General features: G+C 38.6%; 1 protein-coding gene across 2 annotated transcripts in view; it reads left to right on the plus strand.

Annotated features, from left to right (window-relative positions):
- TBC1D8B (TBC1 domain family member 8B) overlaps positions 1–21,443 on the plus strand; it is a 69,716-nt gene that overhangs the window by 30,332 nt on the left and 17,941 nt on the right. Inside the window, exons 8-10 of one of the 2 annotated variants that reach the window (XM_041742315.1) lie at positions 5,991–6,140; positions 6,719–6,869; positions 7,338–7,552. In XM_041742315.1, coding sequence (XP_041598249.1) covers positions 5,991–6,140; positions 6,719–6,869; positions 7,338–7,552 — 516 coding nt within the window. The remainder of the gene's footprint in view (positions 1–5,990; positions 6,141–6,718; positions 6,870–7,337; positions 7,553–21,443) is intronic. The other variant, XM_041742316.1, reaches the window with a different exon arrangement.

The following is a 21,443-nucleotide window of genomic DNA, read 5'->3' on the forward strand; positions in this document are numbered from 1 at the left end:
AAAAAAGGACTCTCCTCTGACTCCTATAGAGAGACAGCAATTTTAAACCAGTTTGGGTATCTTTTTTTTTTTAATTTTTATTTATTATTTATGATAGTCACAGAGAGAGAGAGAGAGAGGCAGAGACACAGGCAGAGGGAGAAGCAGGCTCCATGCACCGGGAGCCCGACGTGGGATTCGATCCCGGGTCTTCAGGATCGCGCCCTGGGCCAAAGGCAGGCGCCAAACCGCTGCGCCACCCAGGGATCCCCAGTTTGGGTATCTTTTATTTAATATCAAGGAGCTCAGCCTTACTTAAATATTATAGCCCAAAGGAAAATAGTGGCAAAGCTATTTACTAGTAAAATATTAGAAAAGGCAAATATTTTTGGCAAAGGGTGGTTAAGAGCCTGATTTTGATGTTTTGTATATCCTTTATCGAAATGTAGGTAGTTTCAATTCAAACAATTTTCACTTTCAATGCCTGGGAAACTCACATTTTTAATAGATTGATAAAATTTATCATATTATAATTATTGTATTTTAATTAAAAATTCAAAGAAAAAATCAACATTGGTTTTACAGGCTATATTATTTTATTTGAATAGGATTATAGCGGCTTTTACCTCTGCAGAGTAGACTAAAAATTTTATGCTAAGTCAATTATAATGCAGTATTGATAAGACTAGCTTTTTCTTTGATAAAAGAAAAACACAATGAAAACATGTAATTACAGTATATATATATATCTCAGTTCCAGACCCAACATCTTCATGTTAACCATCAAGAATTTTCATGCCCCAACTTTATAATCTTTCATTCTCTTCAGGTGTGCACCCAGGATATTCCTTAGCTTGATGTTGAGGACACAGGTAAAACCTGATCAGTCCTGGTAGTTTCTCTCCCAGTGCTTCTATATTTTTGCTTATATCACTTTTTTTCCTGGCTTATTCCATTTCAGATTCATTCTCTGTGTTAGATTTAATCTTTACTTATCTTTCTTTCTCCTTCAATTTATCTGTATCTCTTAAACCTGAAGAACCAGAATTTTTCCCCAAAATCTCTCCGGTGCCTCTAGTAGTTGGGTATGATCAGTTGTAAAGAAAGGATTTCGTTTCAAAATGAGTTTATCATCATTTCAAATGTAATTCAGAGTTCTAAGGTTTTCTAGTTTCTCTTATCCACTTTTAGAGGTTTTAGTAAGAGTATATACAGAATACAAGTCAGTATACTGGTTTGCTAGGAAATGCTTTTTTTTTTAAATGTACTCATTTATCCCCATTCCCTATTTGCCCTATCTACCACCCACCTCCCCTCTAATAACCATCATTTTGTTCTCTATTGCTGAGAGTCTGTTTCTTTGGTTGTCTCTTCCTTCTTTTTTCCTTTGCTCATTTGTTTTGTATCTTAAATTCCACATTATGAATGAGATCATATGGTATTTGTCTTTATCTGGTTGACTTACTTCACTTAACATTATACTCTCTAGCTCTATCCATGTTGCTGCAAATATCAAGGTTTCATTCCTTTTTTATGGCTATATAAAATATTCCATTGCATGTGTGTGTGTATGTGTGTGTGCCACAATAATATTCCCTTGTGTGTGTGCATGTGCACACACACACACACACACACACACTATTGTATTGTATTGGCTATTGTAAATAATGCTGCAATAAACATAGGGGTGCATATATCCATTTGAATTAGTGTTTTTGTGTTTTTTATGTAAATACCATATAGTGTGATTCCTGGATAGTAGGGTAGTTCTATTTTTAACTTTTTGAGGAACTTCTGTACTGTTTTCCAGAATGGCTGCACCAGTTTGTATTCCCACTAACAATGCAAGAGGGTTCCTTTTCCTGCACATCCTCTCCAACACTTGTGTTGTTGATGTTAGCCATTCTGACATGTGTGAGGTGATATCCCATTGTAGTTTTGATTTGCATTTCCCTGATGATGAGTGATTTTGAGCATCTTTTCATGTGTCTGTTGGCTATTTGGGTATCTTCTTTGGAGAAATGTCTGTTCATGTCTTCTAGAGGCCATTTTTAAGTTGGATTATTTGGTTTGTTGGTATTGGGTTTCAGTTCTTTACATATTTTGGATATGGTTATAACCCTTTGTCAGATATGTCATTTGCAGATATCTTCTGCCATTCGGTAGGTTACCTTTTAGTTTTGTTTCCTTTCGCTGTGCAGAAACTTTTTCTTTTGATACAGTCCCAATAGTCTATTTTTGCTTTTGTTTCCCTTGCCTCGGAGACATATCTACAAAAATGTTGCTACAGCTGATGTGAGAGATACTACTGCCTGTGCTCTGTTCAATTTTTTTATGGTTTCAGATCTCACATTTAGATCTGATCTTTAGTCAATTTTAAGTTTATTTTTGTGTATGGTATAAAAAAGTGGTCCAGTTTCATTCTTTTACATGTGGCCGCCCAGTTTTCCCAGCACCATTTGTTGAAGAGACTTTTTCTCATTGGATATTCATTCCTCCTTTGTTGAAGATTAACTGACTATGTAATTGTGGGTTTATTTCTGGGTTTTCTGTCCTATTCCATCAATCTGTGTGTCTATACTAGTATTATGCTGTTTTAATTACTACTGCTTTTTAATGTAACTTGAAATCTAGAATTATGATACCTCCAGTTTTGTTTTTCCTTTTCAAGATTGCTTTGGCAATTTGAAGTCTTTTGTGATTTTTTTTTTAATTTTTATTTATTTATGATAGTCACACAGAGAGAGAGAGAGAGAGAGGCAGAGACATAGGCAGAGGGAGAAGCAGGCTCCATGCACCGGGAGCCTGATGTGGGATTCGATCCCGGGTCTCCAGGATCGCGCCCTGGGCCAAAGGCAAGCGCCAAACCACTGCGCCACCCAGGGATCCCGTCTTTTGTGATTCCACACAGATTTTAGGATTGTTTGCTCTAGTTCTGTGAAAAATGCTGTTGGAATTTTGATAGGAATTGCATTAAATGAGTAATTGCTTTGAGTAATAAAGACATTTTAACAATATTTGTTCTTCCAACCCATGAGCATGGAATGTCTCCATTCCTTTCTGTCATCTTGAATTTCTTTCATCAGTGTTTTATAGTTTTCAGAGTACAGGTCTTTCATCTCTTTGGTTAAGTTTTTTCCTAGATACTTTTTTGTTTTTGTTGCTATTATAAATGGGATTTTTTAAAGATTTTATTTATTTATTCATGAGAAACACACAGAGAGAGGCAGAGACATAGGCAGAGGGACAAGCAGGCTCCATGCAGGGAGCCCAGTGTGGGACTCAATCATGGGACTCCAGGATCACGCCCTGAGCCGAAGGTAGACACTCAACCACTGAGCCACCCAGGCGTCCTGGGATTTGTTTTTCTTAATTTCACTTTCTGCTGCTTCATTGTTAGCGCATAGAAATGAAGCAGATTTCTGTACATTGATTTTGTGTTCTGCAACTTTACGGAATTCCTTTATCAGTTCTAGTAGTTTTTTTGGTAGTCTTCAGGGTTTTCTGTATAAAAAATCATTTTACCAGCAAACAGAATTTTACTTCTTCCTTTCCTATTTGGATGCATTTTATTTCTTTTTCTTGGACTGATGGCGCTAGCTAGGACTTACAGTATTTTGTTGAATGGGAGTGGTGAGAGTTAGCAGCCTTATCTTTTTCCTGATCTCATAGAAAAAGCTTTCAGCTTTTTACCATGGAATATGATGTTAGCTGTGGACTTGTCATATATGGCCTTTCTTAAATTGAGGTATGTTTCTTCTATACCCACTTTGTTGAGAGTTTTTATCATGAAAGGACATTGAATTTCATCAAATGGTTTTTCTGCATTTATGGGTATGATCAGATGATTTTTATCCTTTATTCATGTGGTTTATCACATTTATTGATTTATGTATGTTGAACCATCTTTGCCTCTCAGGGATAAGTCCCACTTGATCATGGTGTATGAGCCTTGTAATGTGCTTTTGAATTTGATTTGCTAGTATGTTGTTGAGAGTTTTTGCATCTATATTCATTGGGATTGGGACTTGTAATGTCTTGTAATGTTCTTATTTGACTTTAGTATCAGGGGCATACTGGCCTTGTAAAATTAGTTTGGGAGTGTTCCCATCCCCTTTAATTCTTTGGAAGAATGTGAAAGGGAAGGGCATTAATTCTTCTTTAAATGTTTGGTAGAATTCACCCATGAAACCATCTGGCCCAGGGTTTTTCTCTGGTGGGAGGTTTTGGATTACATTTTCAGTGTCCTTACATGTTATTAGTAAGTTCAAATTTTCTATTTCTTTAGGTTTTATTGACCGTTCGTTTTTTATTGCTGAAAAATATTTCATTATCTGGATATACCATAGTGTTTATCCATTCACCTCATGATACCTTGTTTGCTTTCAATTTTTAGCAACTCTGAATAAAACTGCTATAAACATTCACATGCAAATTTTTGTGTAGACATACATTTTCAACTATTTGGGTATATAATTAGCACAATTCCTGAATCCTATAGTAAGGCTATGTTTTGCTTTGTAAGAAACTGCCAAACCGTCTTCTAAAGTGGCTGTGCTATTTTGCATTTCTGCCAAGCAATAAATCAGAGTTCTTGTTCTATATCCTCAGCAGCAAGTACTTGTTATTATCAGTGTTTTGGATTTTAGCCATTTTAATAGCCAGTAGTATCTCAGTGTTTTTTTTTAATTTACAATTCCTTAACGATATAATACTGAGCATTTTTTATGATTATTTGTTGTCTTTATATCTTCTTTGATGAGGTCTCTCTATTCAGATCTTTTGCCCACTTTCTAACTGGGTCCTTTATTTTTTTAAATTTAATTTCCTTTCATTTTTTAAATATATTTACAATAGCTACTTTACATTCTTAGTTTATAAAATGCAGGAACTGGACCCTCTCAAAGCCATTTTCTATTGGTTGCTTTTTCTTTTTAAATAGTTCTTGTTTTTATTTTTAAACTGGCTTTCTTGGATTACCCCCATGAGTCAGTATAAATTGGTGGTCAGCCAGTGATGGGTCAGAAGAGTTCCTTGAATGCCTTTAACTATTAAGTTTTCTACTTTTTACCAGGAAATCTTTATGTGAAGGTATACCTCAAACTTCAGGTAGCTTATAAATCAGCCTTAGGGGTTCATTGCTTACCTCCAAAGTCCACCAGAGTTGAGTGACTGGGGCCTTCCATTGTCCCATTTCTTTTCCAGGGAGTTTCATACCCCTGTACATGCATATATACTTCTAGATCCCCAAGAATCTGTCAGAATCTTTCAAAGTTCCCTGTGTTTATCTTGTTATCCAGATCTTCCTTTTAGGTTTTTAGCCAGGCTCTTGTTTGCCCCAAACTGAAATTATAGCCTTAGGCAGCTGTGATGTTTTCAGCAGATTACTATGACTTTCTGTAATGCCCTGGGGATGGGGCTTTTTTTCAGAGACCTGAGCTCTGAATCAAATCAAATGATAACAATACCCTGAGAATGGAGATTTTTCTAGGGAGCTATTGTTTGGTCAAAGTATTGACTGTGTTCTGGGGATGGGGATTTTCATAAAGGGCCAAAAGATCCATGGCTGTCTTAATGCAGGCTTTCATGGCTACCATATCTCTGAGCTTGGGAGGAGGGATGATGGAAATAGCTTCAAGTCAAAACTTCACAGAATCTGGTGTTCCTACTGAGGTTCATTAGTTTCAGTTGTATGGATGCTTTTCAGTTCATTCTGTGCCTTTGGTAAATTTCCAGTGTTCTGAACTGGTACTTTTTAAAATCTTTTGCCAGTATTTTGTTGCTTTTATAGGGCAGTGGGTTCACTGAAGTCCTGAGTTTGCTGTTCCAGACATTGATTTGTCTACATCTCTAAATTTGATAGAAACACAATGTCTTTCTGAGATGTTGCTTTTATATTTATTAAGTAGATAGATGGCAGTTTATAAATGACAGATAAAACATTAGCATTTCTATTTCTTGCAGAAATTTTTAAACATACATTTGGGACAATTACATTTTTTCTTTTTCAGGTTCCCATTAGTTCTGATTCTACAGACCCATCTGATAATACTGAGGTACGATCTTTGACATGCCAGAGAGAGTGCAGTGAAACTGTGAACACTGAAGCCTTAATGACAGTATTTCACCCTCAGAGTTTGGAGACTCTTAATTCCAAAATGGTAGGAAAACAAAATATTTAAATCTATCAATTGAAACAGTTGATCAAAAGTAAAAAATCTTAGAGCAGACTAGAATGTATCACAACTGAAAACTCTTCTTTTGGTGCTCTAAATCAGGTTTTCCAGCAGGTACTACTGTGTGACTTGTTTCATTCCATTACACAAAAGGTCTGTTATCGAAAAAACAAATAAAAAAATAAAAGGGCTGTTATCAAGAATTAAGATAAACAATGAAAATTGAACATTGGGTTTTATTTGCATTGATTGCCAATAATCCTAAAATCTGGGTGTTTGGGGGAGAGTGATGAGTCAAAGCTTTACCTCTTAAGTGTAAGTCTCTTCCCATTTTTATATGATTTTAGGTAAGAGTTAAAATAGTAAATTAAAGCTGTTATGCTCACATGGATTCGAAAGATTTGTGATGAGTGGTCTAGTGTTTGGCCCCTCTGTGAGTACTGATTTTGGCTTTCTGTGTTCTTGATTTCTGCAGGTATTGTCTCACAGGGAAGAGAGTTTTCAAGTTATTTGAAAGAAGTTAATTTCTCACCATGTTTACTTGCTATGATTTTTTGTTACAGTTGAAAGAAAAGATGAAGGAACAGTCATGGAACATCCTATTTGCAGAATGTGGGCGTGGTGTTAGCATGTTTCGGACCAAAAAGACTCGAGATCTGGTTATAAGAGGGATTCCAGAGGCCTTAAGGGGAGAGCTCTGGATGCTTTTTTCAGGTATTACATTTATTCATTTTATTAACAGGCATTAGCTATGCCCCTTTCAGAAGCTAATGCACTAAGTAAAAATAATTACTTAGTGCATATAGCTAGATGGCTAGAACAAAGTCTTATTCGTCATGAGTTCATATTAGTCAAAGAGAATAAGGTAGTTACATGTATTTACCTGTATATCCACACATCTATTGTCTGAGCAAAATAGTTTATTAGGCAAGATATGGCTAATTGAAGGTCTCTACCTCTAATGTCAAAGAAAATTTAAGGGGAAGAAGCAGTTCATGAAAATTCTATTAGATAAAATTGGTATGCTGATGTTATAGATTCTAGTGAAGGCTTTCCTTTTGTTTGTACTAGGATAGAACTTGAGTATAAAGCTAAATTTAATCCAATTCTTTATGTGTATATGTAAGTGGTAGGTTTATTACATTCCTCTTCTTTTGTATCTTAATGCAATCATCTGCACAGGTGCTGTTAATGACATGGCTGCTAATCCTGGCTATTATGCTGAATTGGTTGAGCAGTCCTTAGGGACCTGCAACTTGGCTACTGAGGAAATTGAACGTGATTTGTGTCGCTCCCTGCCTGAACACCCAGCCTTTCAGAATGACACTGGTATATCTTCTCTGAGGCGGGTGCTCACTGCTTATGCATATAAGAATCCCAACATTGGATACTGCCAGGTATGATTTCATTATAAGCCTATCTGTGTGCCTATTCCAAATGGTAGCACCGTATTAAATAAAGCTCCATTAATTTTAAAATTGTGATAAATAGGACAGAGATTGGGCTGAGATTGATAGGGGGTATTTTTAAACTAGGTAGGATGGTAGTAGGAATACTTAAGAGAATTGATATTTCATTACTTCATTTTTCTTTTAACAAATATTTGTTGAATTCATGCTCTGTAAAAGATACTGTGCTAGGTGCTTAAGACTGTAGAAAGATGAATCATATAAGGATCCTACCCTTGAAGGTATACAGATGAGTAAGTATGAAAACATATATTCATTGTCAAATAAAAAACAAGTGGGACAAATCATTAAAGAAATGTAAAGTTCTATTAGGATTTATAATAGGGATAAGTTATTTTCATCTGGAGGAATCAGAGAAGGCCTCGTGGAAGAGTTTAGCATTTGTAGGTCTTGATAATTGAATTTTGGATGTATGGAGATGGAATGAAAGAATGTTCTGGGTAAAGGGATCAATGTAACCAAACACAGGGAGGTAAACATGGAATATATTTAGAACCGTGTTTTGTTTAGTGGAAATGTAGGGTGAATGAAACGAAGTAGACAGAGAAAAAAATCAATAAGGTAAATCAGGATAGGTCAGGAGTTTGAATTTTATTTTGTAAGTAGTGGAGGAATCATTGGAAAAAATCCTTTAGGAGCACACTATTTTAATTAGGGAAGTTAGACTGCTAACACAAATAATCTCAAACAGGTAATAACTTAAACACAGTCGAAGTTTCCTCAAACATATAAACAAAGAAGAGCAAGAGCAAGTATTTAAGTCTATAGGCAGCTCTCCTTCATGAGATTATTCAAGGATTTAGGCTAACAGCAGGCCCCATCATCTTTAAACATGGCTTCCAACATGCTCTTTCATTGCCATTACCCCTCACAGGAAGCAGGAGAGAGCATGGAGAAACAATTGTGGTAAAATTTATTGGCTTTTAGGCCTAAAACCTGCATATATCACTTCATCCATATTATGTAAGGATCTTGGTTTAATGGCCATACCTATTTACAAAGAAGTCTGCAAAATATAATGTGACCGAGCATATATATGTTCAGATACTATCGAAGAAGGGGAGATAGGATTGTGGTGGATAGCTAGTAGTCTCAGCCACACATTCCTTTTAATGAACTGAGCACTCATAATGATTATGTAAAATCTTATCAATTAAATCTTATCAAGAGAATTTTTTCAAAAAGCAATTTAAGTGAACCAATCACCTAAATTACAAGTATTTAGCATATTTTAAGATCTCTGAGAGGTAAAAAAAAAAAAGAAGCATAGTGCTTCTTTCCTCAAAGAATTTACACTCACAGATTCTGTGATGTTATCTATATGTAGTAGTGTAGAGGCACCTTCAAAGTAGGTAGCACTTGCTTTTGACTTCTAAAAGATGAGAGACTGACTGGATGGCTCAGTCCAGTAGGCATCTGACTCTTGGTTTCAGCTCAGGTCATGACCTCAGGGTTGTGGGGTCAGGCTCCACACTTAGCACAGAGTCTACTTGAGATTCTCTCTCTGTCTCTGCCCCACTCACATACATACAATCTCTCACTCACTCACTCACTCACTCAATAGATAAATAAAACTCACTAAAAGATGAGAGTAAAATTAGAAACATGGAGGGCAAGAGGAAATTTATTCTGAGTTAAGGTAACAATATGAGCAATACCATTCAGGTAAGACTAAGCCTGCCATGGAGATCAGACTGGCTAGGTTCATGTTGGAATCAAGAAGTAACTAAACTTTGTGTGGGACAAGATCATGGAGAATCATTCAAGCCTGGGAAAAGTCTGAATTTGATAAGCAGGTTTATTGCTTTTGATGAAGGAGCCATGTGAGCCATACTGACTCATTAGTGCTGACTAGCTTGCTTTATTTTTCATTCTTTCCCCCCTCCCTCCCTTCCATTTATTTGATCTATTTTCCTCCTTTTCTTTCTTCCCTTTCTATTCCCTTTACTTTCCTTTAACCTCTCTACAGATACAACTCACATAACACAAACTTTATCTTTTATTGTTTTTAGCATACTCATAAATGTCATACAACCACCATCACAACCTAATTCCAAAACACCCCTGAAAGAAGCCCCATATCCATCAAGAATTACTTCCCATTCACCCTACCCCCAACTCTAGGCAATCAATAATCGACTTTTCTGCCTCTATGCATTTGCCTATCATAGACATTTTATGTAAATGGAATGATAAATATGTGTTCTTTTGTGTCTGCTTTCTTTCACTTAAATTCATCAATTTTGTAGCATACATTTGTAGGCTGAATAATACTCCATTGTATGGACATACCGCATTTCTTAATCTATTCAATGGTTGATAGACTTCTTGGATTGTTTAAACATTATGGCTATTAAGAATAATGCTGCCATGGATGTTCCTGTACAGCTTTTTGTGTAGACATTGTTTTTTTATTATTTTAGGTATATACCTAGAAGTGGAATTGCTGAGTTATATGGTCACTCTATTTTTAACATTTTGTGGTACTGCCAAACTACCTCTCAGAGATGGCACCATTTTACCTTCCCACCAGCAATGTACTGAGGGTTCCAAGTACTCCACAACCTTGATAACACTTCGTTGTCTCTCTTCTTTTTTTTTTAATAAATTATTTTTTTATTGGTGTTCAATTTACCAACATACAGAATAACACCCAGTGCTAATCCAGTCAAGTGCCCCCCCCAGTGCCCGTCACCCATTCACCCACCCCCCGCCCACCTCCCCTTCCACCACCCCTAGTTCATTTCCCAGAGTTAGGAGTCTTTATGTTCTGTCTCCCTTTCTGATATTTCCCACACATTTCTGCTGCCGTCCCTTATATTCCCTTTCACTATTATTTATATTCCCCAAATGAATGAGAACATATAATGTTTGTCCTTCTCCGATTAACTTACTTTACTCAGCATAATACCCTCCAGGTCCATCCACATTGAAGCAAATGGTGGTGGGTATTTGTCATTTCTAATGGCTGAGTAATATTCCATTGTATACATAGACCACATCTTCTTTATCCATTCATCTTTTGATGGACACCGAGGCTCCTTCCATAGTTTGGCTATTGTGGACATTGCTGCTATAAACATCGGGGTGCAGGTGTACCGGCGTTTTATTCCATCTGTATCATTGGGGCAAATCCCCAACAGTGCAATTGCTGGGTCGTAGGGCAGGTCTGTTTTTAAATCTTTGAGGAACCTCCACACAGTTTCCCAGAGTGGCTGAACCAGTTCACATTCCCACCAACAGTGTAAGAGGGTTCCCTTTTCTCCGCATCCTCTCCAACATTTGTGGTTTCCTGCCTTGTTAATTTTCCCCATTCTCACTGGTGTGAGGTGGTATCTCATTGTGGGTTTTTTTTTTTTCAAAACTATTTTTTTTAATTTTTATTTATTTATGATAGTCATACAGAGAGAGAGAGAGAGGCAGAGACACAGGCAGAGGGAGAATCAGGCTCCATGCACCAGGAGCCTGATGTGGGATTCGATCCCAGGTCTCCAGGATCGCGCCCTGGGCCAAAGGCAGGCGCCAAACCGCTGCGCCACCCAGGGATCCCCTCATTGTGGTTTTGATTTGTATTTCCCTGATGGCCAGTGATGCGGAGCATTTTCTCATGTCCATGTTGGCCATGTCTATGTCTTCCTCTGTGAGATTTCTGTTCATGTCTTTTGCCCATTTCATGATTGGATTGTGTGTTTCTTTGGTGTTGAGTTTGCTAAGTTCTTTATATATCTTGGAAACTAGCCCTTTATCTGATACGTCATTTGCAAATATCTTCTCCCATTCTGTAGGTTGTCTTTTAGTTTTGTTGACTGTATCCTTTGCTGTACAAAAGCTTCTTATCTTGATGAAGTCCCAATAGTTCATTTTTGCTTTTGTGTCTTTTGCCTTCGTGGATGTATCTTGCAAGAAGCTACTGTGGCTGAGTTCAAAAAGGGTGTTGCCTGTGTTCTTCTCTAGGATTTTGATGGAATCTTGTCTCACATTTAGATCCTTCTTCCATTTTGAGTTTATCTTTGTGTATGGTGAAAGAGAGTGGTCTGGTTTCATTCTTCTGCATGTGGATGTCCAGTTTTCCCAGCACCATTTATTGAAGAGACTGTCGTTCTTCCAATGGATAGTCTTTCCTCCTTTATCGAATATTAGTTGACCATAAAGTTGAGGGTCCACTTCTGGGTTCTCTATTCTGTTCCATTGATCTATGTGTCTGTTTTTGTGCCAGTACCACACTGTCTTGACCACAGCTTTGTAGTACAACCTGAATACCAGCATTGTGATGCCCCCAGCTATGGTTTTCTTTTTTAAAATTCCCCTGGCTATTCGGGGTCTTTTCTGATTCCACACAAATCATAAAATAATGTGTTCTAACTCTCTGAAGAAAGTCCATGGTATTTTGATAGGGATTGCATTAAATGTGTAACTTGCCCTGGGTAACATTGACATTTTCACAATATTAATTCTGCCAATCTATGAGCATGGAGTATTTTTCCATCTCTTTGTGTCTTCCTCAATTTCTTTCAGAAGTGTTCTATAGTTTTTAGGGTATAGATCCTTTACCTCTTTGGTTAGGTTTATGCCTAGGTATCTTATGCTTTTGGGTGCAATTTTAAATGGGATTGACTCCTTCATTTCTCTTTCTTCAGTCTCATTGTTAGTGTATAGAAATGCCACTGATTTCTGGGCATTGATTTTGTATCCTGCGCCATGCTACCAAATTGCTGTATGAGTTCTAGCAATCTTGGGGTGGAGGCTTTTGGGTTTTCTATGTAGAGTATCATGTCATCGGCGAAGAGGGAGAGTTTGACTTCTTCTTTGCCAATTTGCATGCCTTTAATGTCTTTTTGTTGTCTGATTGCTGAGGCTAGGACTTCCAGTACTATGTTGAATAGCAGTGGTGAGAGTGGACATCCCTGTCTTGTTCCTGATCTTAGGGGAAAGGCTCCCAGTGCTTCCCCATTGAGAATGATATTTGCTGTGGACTTTTCGTAGATGGGTTTTAAGATGGTGAGGAATGTTCCCTCTATCCCTACACTCTGAAGAGTTTTGATCAGGAATGGATGCTGTATTTTGTCAAATGCTTTCTCTGCATCTAATGAGAGGATCATATGTTTCTTGGTTTTTCTCTTGCTGATATGATTGTTTTACGAGTGTTGAACCAGCCTTGTGTCCCGGGGATAAATCCTACTTGGTCATGGTGAATAATTTTCTTAATGTATTATTGGATCCTATTGGCTAGTATCTTGTTGAGAATTTTTGCATCCGTGTTCATCAGGGATATTGGTCTGTAATTCTCCTTTTTGGTGGGGTCTTGTTCTGGTTTCAGAATAAAGGTGATGCTGGCCTCATAGAACGAATTTGGAAGTACTCCATCTCTTTCTATCTTTCTAAACAGCTTTAGTAGAATAGGTATGGTTTCTTCTTTAAACGTTTGATAGAATTCCCCTGGGAAGCCATCTGGCCCTGGACTCTTGTGTCTTGGGAGGTTTTTGATGACTGCTTCAATTTCCTCCCTGGTTATTGGCCTGTTCAGGTTTTCTATTTCTTCCTGTTCCTGTTTTGGTAGTTTGTGGCTTTCCAGGAATGCGTCCATTTCTTCTAGATTGCCTAATTTATTGGCGTATAGCTGTTCATAATATGTTTTTAAAATCGTTTGTATTTCCTTGGTGTTGGTAGTGATCTCTCCTTTCTCATTCATGATTTTATTAATTTGAGTCTTGTCTCTCTTCTTTTTAATAAGGCTGGCTAATGGTTTATCTATGTTATTAATTCTTTCAAAGAACCAACTCCTGGTTCTGTTGATCTGTTCCACAGTTCTTCTGGTCTCGATTTTGTTGAGTTCTGCTCGAATCTTTATTAACTCTCTTCTTCTCCTGGGTGTAGGAATATTTGCTGTTTTTTCTCTAGCCCCTTTATGTATCAGGTTAGCTTTTGTATTTGAGTTCTTTCCAGTTTTTTTTTAAATTTTTTTAAATTTATTTATGATAGTCACACACAGAGAGAGAGAGAGAGAGAGAGAGAGAGAGAGAGAGAGGCAGAGACATAGGCAGAGGGAGAAGCAGGCTCGATGCACCGGGAGCCCGACGTGGGATTCGATCCCGGGTCTCCAGGATCCTGCCCTGGGCCAAAGGCAGACGCCAAACCGCTGCGCCACCCAGGGATCCCTCTTTCTAGTTTTTGAATGGATGCTTGTATTGCGATGTAATTCCCCCTTAGGACTGCTTTTGCTGCATCCCAAAGATTTTGAATGGTTGTATCTTCATTCTCATTAGTTGCCATGAAACTTTTTAATTCTTCCTTAATTTCCTGGTTGACCCTTTCATCTTTTAGCAGGATGGTCCTTAACCTGCACGTGTTTGAGGTCCTTCCAAACTTCTTGTTGTGATTTAGTTCTAATTTCAAGGCATTATGGTCTGAGAATATGCAGGGGACGATCCCAGTCTTTTGGTATCGGTTCAGACCCGATTTGTGACCCAGTATGTGGTCTATTCTGGAGAAAGTTCCATGTGCACTTGAGAAGAATGTGTATTCAGTTGAGTTTGGATGTAAAGTTTTGTAGATATCTGTGAAATCCATATGGTCCAGTGTATCATTTAAAGCTCTCATTTCTTTGGAGATGTTGTGTTTAGAATACCTATCGAGTGTAGAAAGCGCTAGATTGAAGTCACCAAGTATAAGTGTATTATTATCTAAGTATTTCTTCACTTTAGTTATTAATTGATTGATATATTTGGTAGCTCCCACATTTGGGGCATATATATTGAGGATTAAGTCCTCTGTTGGATAGATCCTTTAAGTATGATATAGTGTCCCTCTTCATCTCTCACTACAGTCTTTCGGGTAAATTTTAGTTTATCTGATATGAGGATGGCTACCCCTGCTTTCTTTTGAGGACCATTCAAATGGTAAATGGTTCTCCAACCTTTTATTTTCAGGCTGTAGGTGTCCTTCTGTCTAAAATGAGTCTCTTGTAGACAGCAAATAGATGGGTCCTGCTTTTTTATCCAATCTGAAACCCTGTGCCTTTTGATGGGGTCATTAAGCCCATTCACGTTCAGAGTTACTATTGAGAGATATGAGTTTAGTGTCATCATGATATCTATTCAGTCCTTGTTTTTGTGGATTGTTCCACTGAACTTCTTCTTAAAGGGGAATTTTAAGAGTCACCCTTAAAATTTCTTGCAGAGCTGGTTTGGAGGTCACAAATTCTTTCAGTTCCTGCCTGTCTTGGAAGCTCTTTATCTCTCCTTCCATTTTGAATGAGAGTCTTGCTGGATAAAGTATTCTTGGATGCATGTTCTCTCATTTAGGACCCTGAATATATCCTGCCAGCCCTTTCTGGCCTTCCAAGTCTCTGTGGAGAGGTCTGCTGTTACCCTAATACTCCTCCCCATAAAAGTCAGGGATTTCTTGTCTCTTGCTGCTTTAAGGATCTTCTCTTTATCTTTGGAATTTGCAAGCTTCACTATTAAATGTCGAGGTGTTGAACGGTTTTTATTGATTTTAGGGGGGGATCTCTCTATTTCCTGGATCTGAATGCCTGTTTCCCTTCCCAGATCAGGAAAGTTTTCAGCTAGGATTTGTTCAAATACATATTCTGGCCCTCTGTCCCTTTTGGCGCCCTCGGGAACCCCAATTAAACGTAGGTTTTTCTTCCTCAGGCTGACGTTTATTTCCCTTAATCTCTCTTCATGGTCTTTTGTTTGTCTCTTTTTTCTCAGTTTCCCTCTTTGCCATCACCTTGTCTTCTATGTCACTCACTCATTCTTCCACCTTCTTAACCCTCGTCTTTAGGACTTCTTGTTTGGATTGCATCTCATTCAATTGATTTTTAATTTCTGCCTGATTAGCTCTAAATTCTGCAGTCATGAAGTCTCTTGAGTCCTTTATGCTTTCTTCTAGAGCCACCAGTAGCTGTATAATAGTGCTTCTGAAATGGCTTTCTGACATTGAATTGTAATCCAGATTTTGTAACTCTGTGGGAGAGAGGACTGTTTCTGATTCTTTCGTTTGACGTGAGGTTTTCCTTCTAGTCATTTTGCTCAGTGCAGAGTGGCCAAAAACAAGTTGTATTGGGAAAAGGAGAAAAAGAGAGGAGAGAAAGAAGGAAAGAAAAGAGAAAAAGAAAAAAGAAAAAAGGAAGAAAAAAAAGGAAAAAGAAAGAGAAGAAAAAGAAAAAGAAAGGGAAAAACGTGTGGGGGAAGGAAACAAATCAAAAAGCAAAAAAAAAAAAAAAAAAACAACAAAACAAACAAAAAAACCCCAACAACAACAACAACAAAAAAAAACACGGGGGAGTATCTTCTGATTCTGTATACTGTAAGTCCCTTGACTTCCCCTGGAAGTGGTCCGTCTAGCTGGTCTTCTGGGGGAGGGGCCTGTTGTGCTGATTTTCAGGTGTTAGCACTTGGGGGAGCTGCTCTGCCCCCTGCCTGGTGCAGGGCTCAGTGGGGGTTGTTTACCCCGTGAGGCCCCAGGAGGAACAACCACAGTGGCGAGCCGGCTCTGGAGTCCTGGATTCAGCTCCCGCAGTAACTACAGAGCTCTCTGTCCGCAGGGCCTGGAGGCTCCGGGGCGGGGCCGCTGATCCGCTCAGCTCGGGGCAGGAGCGTCCTTGCTGTCCTGGGCCCTCCCGGCCTCCGCCTGTGGCGGGGGGAGGCCGGATCCTGGGCTGTGTCCCGGAGCCCAGTGCTCCCGGGCCTTGGGTGGTGGATTCGCGCTCCCGGCCGGGCAGCCCCCTCTCCGTTGAGCCGCCGCGCGAGCCCCTCCTAGCTCTCCTGGACCCGTGCAGCCCCCTCGACACAGAGCCTCTTCCTCTGCTCGAGCCCCTCTGAGCTGCTCCCGGTCCATCCGTGCGCGCTACAGCCCTTAGGGAGCTTGGTGCACTCTCCTGGGCGTGCAGGTGTCTGTTAGTGTCCTAGGGAGCCTGAGGGCATCCTCGCCCTCCTGGGGTCCTGCTACAAATCCCTGCGGGCGCCTTTCCCCGGGAAGTTTGGTGCAGCTCCTGCTTCTCTGGGAAAGAACTCTCCTGTCCTGGGGGCACTCGCCCCAGCCTTAGCCTGGCTCCTCGCGGGCCCCTCCCCCTTGGATGCCTTTTGTTTCTTTATTCACCCCCCCACCCCACCCCACCCCCGTCTCCCTACCTTGATAGAAGCGCGAACTCTTCTCACTGTAGCATTCCAGCTGGTCTGTCTTTAATTTTTTATTTATTTTTTAATTTTTATTTATTTATGATAGTCACAGAGAGAGAGAGAGAGAGGCAGAGACACAGGCAGAGGGAGAAGCAGGCTCCATGCACCAGGAGCCCGATGTGGGATTCGATCCCGGGTCTCCAGGATCGCGCCCTGGGCCAAAGGCAGGCGCCAAACCGCCGCGCCACCCAGGAATCCCTGGTCTCTCTTTAAATCTCAGGCCGAATTCATAGATTTTCAGGATAATTTGAAGGTTATCTAGGTAATTTGTTGGGGACAGGTGATTTGGGGACCCTACTCTTCTGCCATCTTGCCCCTCCTCCCATTGTCTCTCTTCTTGATTATAGCCATCCTAGTGAATGTGAAGTGGTAGCTCATTGTGGTCTTGATTTGCATTTCCCTAAAATGCTTATTGGCTATTTGTATATATTCTTAGAAGAAATGGCTATTCAGATCGTTAGCCTATTTGTAAAGTTCGTTATTTATCTTGTTATTGTTAAGTGTTAATGGTTCTTTACATATTCTGGGTACCAATCCCTTATCAGATATATTTGCAAATATTTTCTCCTTCCCTGGATGTTGTCCTTTCACTTTCTTAATGGTGTCCTTTAGAGCACAAAGTTTTAGTTTTAAGTTTTTTAAAGTTTTTTTTAAAGTTTTTTTCAATTTTTTTATTCATGAGAGACAGAGATACAAGCAGAGGAAGAAGCAGGCTTCATGCAGGGAGCCTGACGTGGAACTCGATCTTTGGTTTTCAGGATCACACCCTGGGCTGCAGGCAGAGCTAAACTGCTGTGCCACCGGGGCTACCCAGTTTTTTAAAGTTTTAATGATATAGTCCAATCTCTCTTTTTTTCTTTGTCATGTGTGCTTTTGATGCCATATTTAAGAAGCTATTGCCTAATCCAAGCTTCAAAATATTTACTCCTATATTTTCTTCCAAGAGAATTATAGTTTTGATGCTTAAATTTAGGTGTCTGAGCTGTTTTGTGTTAATTTTTGTTTATGGTTTATGGAGGGAGTTCAGCTTCATTCCTTTACTTGTAGCTAGCCAGTTGTTCCAGTAGTAGTTGTTGAAAAAACTATTCTTTTCACTCACTGAATCACTCTGGCACCCTTGTTGAAAGTCAGTTGACCATAAATATTAGGGTTTGTTTCTGGACTTGCATCATTGATTTATTATTTCATTCATTTATATTTCTGTTCTTATGCTAGTATCACTTTTTTTTTTTTTTGCTACAGCTGGGTAATAACTTTTGAAATAAGGAAATGTAAGTCCTTTCATTTTATTCTTTTCCAAGATTGTTTTGGCTCTTTTGGATCCCTTGCATTTCCACATGAATTTTAGGATTAGCTTATTAATTTATGGGGGTCAAAAAGCCAGCTGGGATTTTGATAGTCATTGTATTGAATCTGTTGGTCAACTTGCGGAATACTGTATATTAACAATATTAAGTCTTCTTTTTTTTTTTTTTAAAGATTTTATTTATTTATTCTTGAGAGATAGAAGGAGAGACAAAGCCAGAGACACAGGCAGAGACAGAGCCAGAGACACAGGCAGAGGGAGAAGCAGGCTCCATGCACCGGGAGCCCGACGTGGGATTCGATCCCGGGTCTCCAGGATCGTGCCCTGGGCCAAAGGCAGGCGCCAAACCGCTGCGCCACCCAGGGATCCCAATATTAAGTCTTCTAATCCATGAGCACAGGATATCTTTCTTTTCCATTTATTTAGGTCTTTTAAAATTTATTTGTTTGTTTGTTTACTTGTTTGTTTGACAGAGCCAGCAAGGGAGCTAGTGAGAGAGAGAGAGATAGAGAGAGAGATAGAGAGAGAATACAAGCAGGTGGAGTAGCAGAAGGGGAGGGAGAGGGAGAAATAGGCTCCCCACTGATCAGGGAGCTGATGTGGGGCTCGATCCCAGGACCCTGGAATCATGACCTAAGCCGAAGGCAGATGTTTAACCTATTGCGCCACCCAGGCACCCCTATTTAGTTCTTTTTAAATCTTATTCAAAGTTATTTTATAGTTTCCACCTCCTAAGCCCTGTACTTCCTTTGTTAATTTTATTTCTAAATACTTTATTCTTTTTGATATTGTAAATAGAATTATTTTCTTGATTTAATTTTTGGAATTTTCATTGCCAGTATATAGAAATAAAATTGATTCATATATATATTGATCTTGTATACTGTAATTTTCCTGAGCTTATTAAGTTTTAGTAGATTTTTTTTGTGGATTCCTTAGAATTTTCTAAATATAAAATCATAGAATCTGAATGGTGATATTTTACTTCTTCCATTCTGATCAGGATATCTTTTGTTCCTTTTTCTTGACTAATTGACATGGCTAGAACCTTCAGTACAGTGTTGAAGAGAGCTGGTGAGAATGCATATTCCTGTCTTATTATTTATCATGGGGGGATGCAGTTAGTCTTTCATCATTGAGTATGATGTTAGCTGTGGGTTTTTAGTAGATTCTCTATCAGGTTGAGGAAGTTCCCATATATTCCTAGCTTATTGAGTGTTTTTACCATGAAAGGGTGTTAGATTTTGTCAAACAATTTTTCTTTGTCTATTGAGATAATCGTGTGATTTTTTTCCCTTTTTAATATCCTGTATTACATTGGTTTATTTTCACATATGTTGACCCACCTTGTATTTCCAAGATGAATCTCACTGAGTCTTGGTGTATAATCCTTTTTATGTGTTATTGGATTCAGTTTGCTTGTATTTTGTTTAGAATTTTTACATTTATATTCATAAAATATTTCAATAAATAGTTTTCTTGAGATACCTTTGGTTTTGGTATCAGGGCCTCATAGAATGAGCTGGGTAGTATTTCTTCCTTTCCTGATTTTTTGAAGAATTTATAATGGATTGTTTTAACTCTTCTTTAAATGTTTGATAGAATTTGCTAGTGAAGCCATCTGTTCTGTGCAGGAAATTATTTCATTATTAATTTAGTCTCTACTTGTTTTAAGTCTATTCAGATTTTTCTATTTCTTCTTAAATTGGTCTCTGTAGTTTGTGTTTTTCTAGGACTTTATCCATTTTATCTAAGTTATCTAATTTGTTAGCACATTCCCTTATAATCATTTTTATTTCTGTCAAGATTGGTAGTAATGTTCACTATTTCCTGATTTTAGTAATTTCAGTCCTTTCTCTCTGCTTTTATCTTTTTGGTTAGAATACCTAAAGGTGTTTCATGGTTTTTTTCTTTTTTCTTTTTCTTTTTTTTTTTTTAATTTCTTAAAACATCTTTTCAAAGAACCAAATTTTGGTTTGTTGATTTTTCCCTATTTTTTTCTATTCTCCATCACTTTCTGCTTGTGTAGAACTTCAAGTTTAACCAGAGGTGCGAGCTTTGGGCCTTTTCTGTTTCTTCTTGAGCATATACACAGCTCTGGATATGCACAAAGCCATATCACTCATATGGCCTTCTAGATTACCAGGAATATGTCAGAGCTTTAAAAAGCCACCTATGGATATCTCATTCCCCACCTTTTCATTTTAACCCTTTATTAGCCTATTGTTTGACCCAACTGTTATCCACTGCCTTAGCAAGCCATGTGTTCAATAACTGCCTCCAATTGTTTTCAACATAAACTCTGGGGAAAAGGCTCTTTGCCTATGGTTAACCTTGTCTTAGATCAAACAATCACAGACTTGGGAGTGGGGTCTTTATGTGGAAACCACCAGACAGGTTAAATAAATCATAATTATGTGGAAATGGGGCTCTTAAATAACCTAGACCCCAGTCGGTTCCCTAAGGTAGCTGCTAGGAGTTTTTAACCATGATTGCTAGAATGTTGGTTTTTAAGACTACTCTGAAGCTGAGGAGGGGGGCTGGGTATTGGCAATTTAAAATCCCAAAGAGCTTGCTGTTTTTACTGAGATTCAGCCATTTTAAATAAATGCTTTCTGAATTGCTTTAAGATTTTGGTTAATTTTTAGAGTTCTGAAAAAATGATTCCAACAATACTTGTCAGTGTTCTTGTTGCCTGTATCGAAGAGAGCATTTTCAGAGGGACTTACTCTGCCATTTTCACTGACACCTCCTCCCATTATGGCTTCTTGAGCAGGAAAATTGATGGAGTAAAAACTAAAGTTGAGGGGCGCCTGGGTGGTTCAGTCGATTGAGTGTCTGACTTGGTTTCAGCTCAGGTTATGATTTTAGGATCCTGAGATCAGCCCCGCATCGGGCTCCATGCTCAGCAAGGAGTCTGCTCAAGATTGTCTCCATCACTCTCCCTCTGCTCAGCTACCACCTCCCCTCCCATGGTTGGGCACATTCTCTCCTTCTCTCTCAAATAAATAAGTTAATCTTAAAAAAAAAAAAAAAAAAAAAAAAACCTAAATAGCCACTCTGAAAAACAGTATGGAGGCTAAAAATAGAACTACCCTATGACCCAGCAATTGCACTACTGAGTATTTTACCCCAGAGATACAGATGTAGTGAAACGACGGGACACCTGCACCCCAATGTTCACAGCAGCAATGTTCACTATAGCCAAACTGTGGAAGGAGCTGAGATGTCCTTCATCAGATGAATGGATAAAGAAGATGTTGTGTATATATACAATGGAATATTAGCCATCAGAAAGAATGAATACCTACCATTTACACCGATATGGATA

This window comes from Vulpes lagopus, chromosome X, assembly GCF_018345385.1.
Source record: "Vulpes lagopus strain Blue_001 chromosome X, ASM1834538v1, whole genome shotgun sequence".
NCBI classification, from domain to species: Eukaryota; Metazoa; Chordata; class Mammalia; order Carnivora; family Canidae; genus Vulpes; species Vulpes lagopus.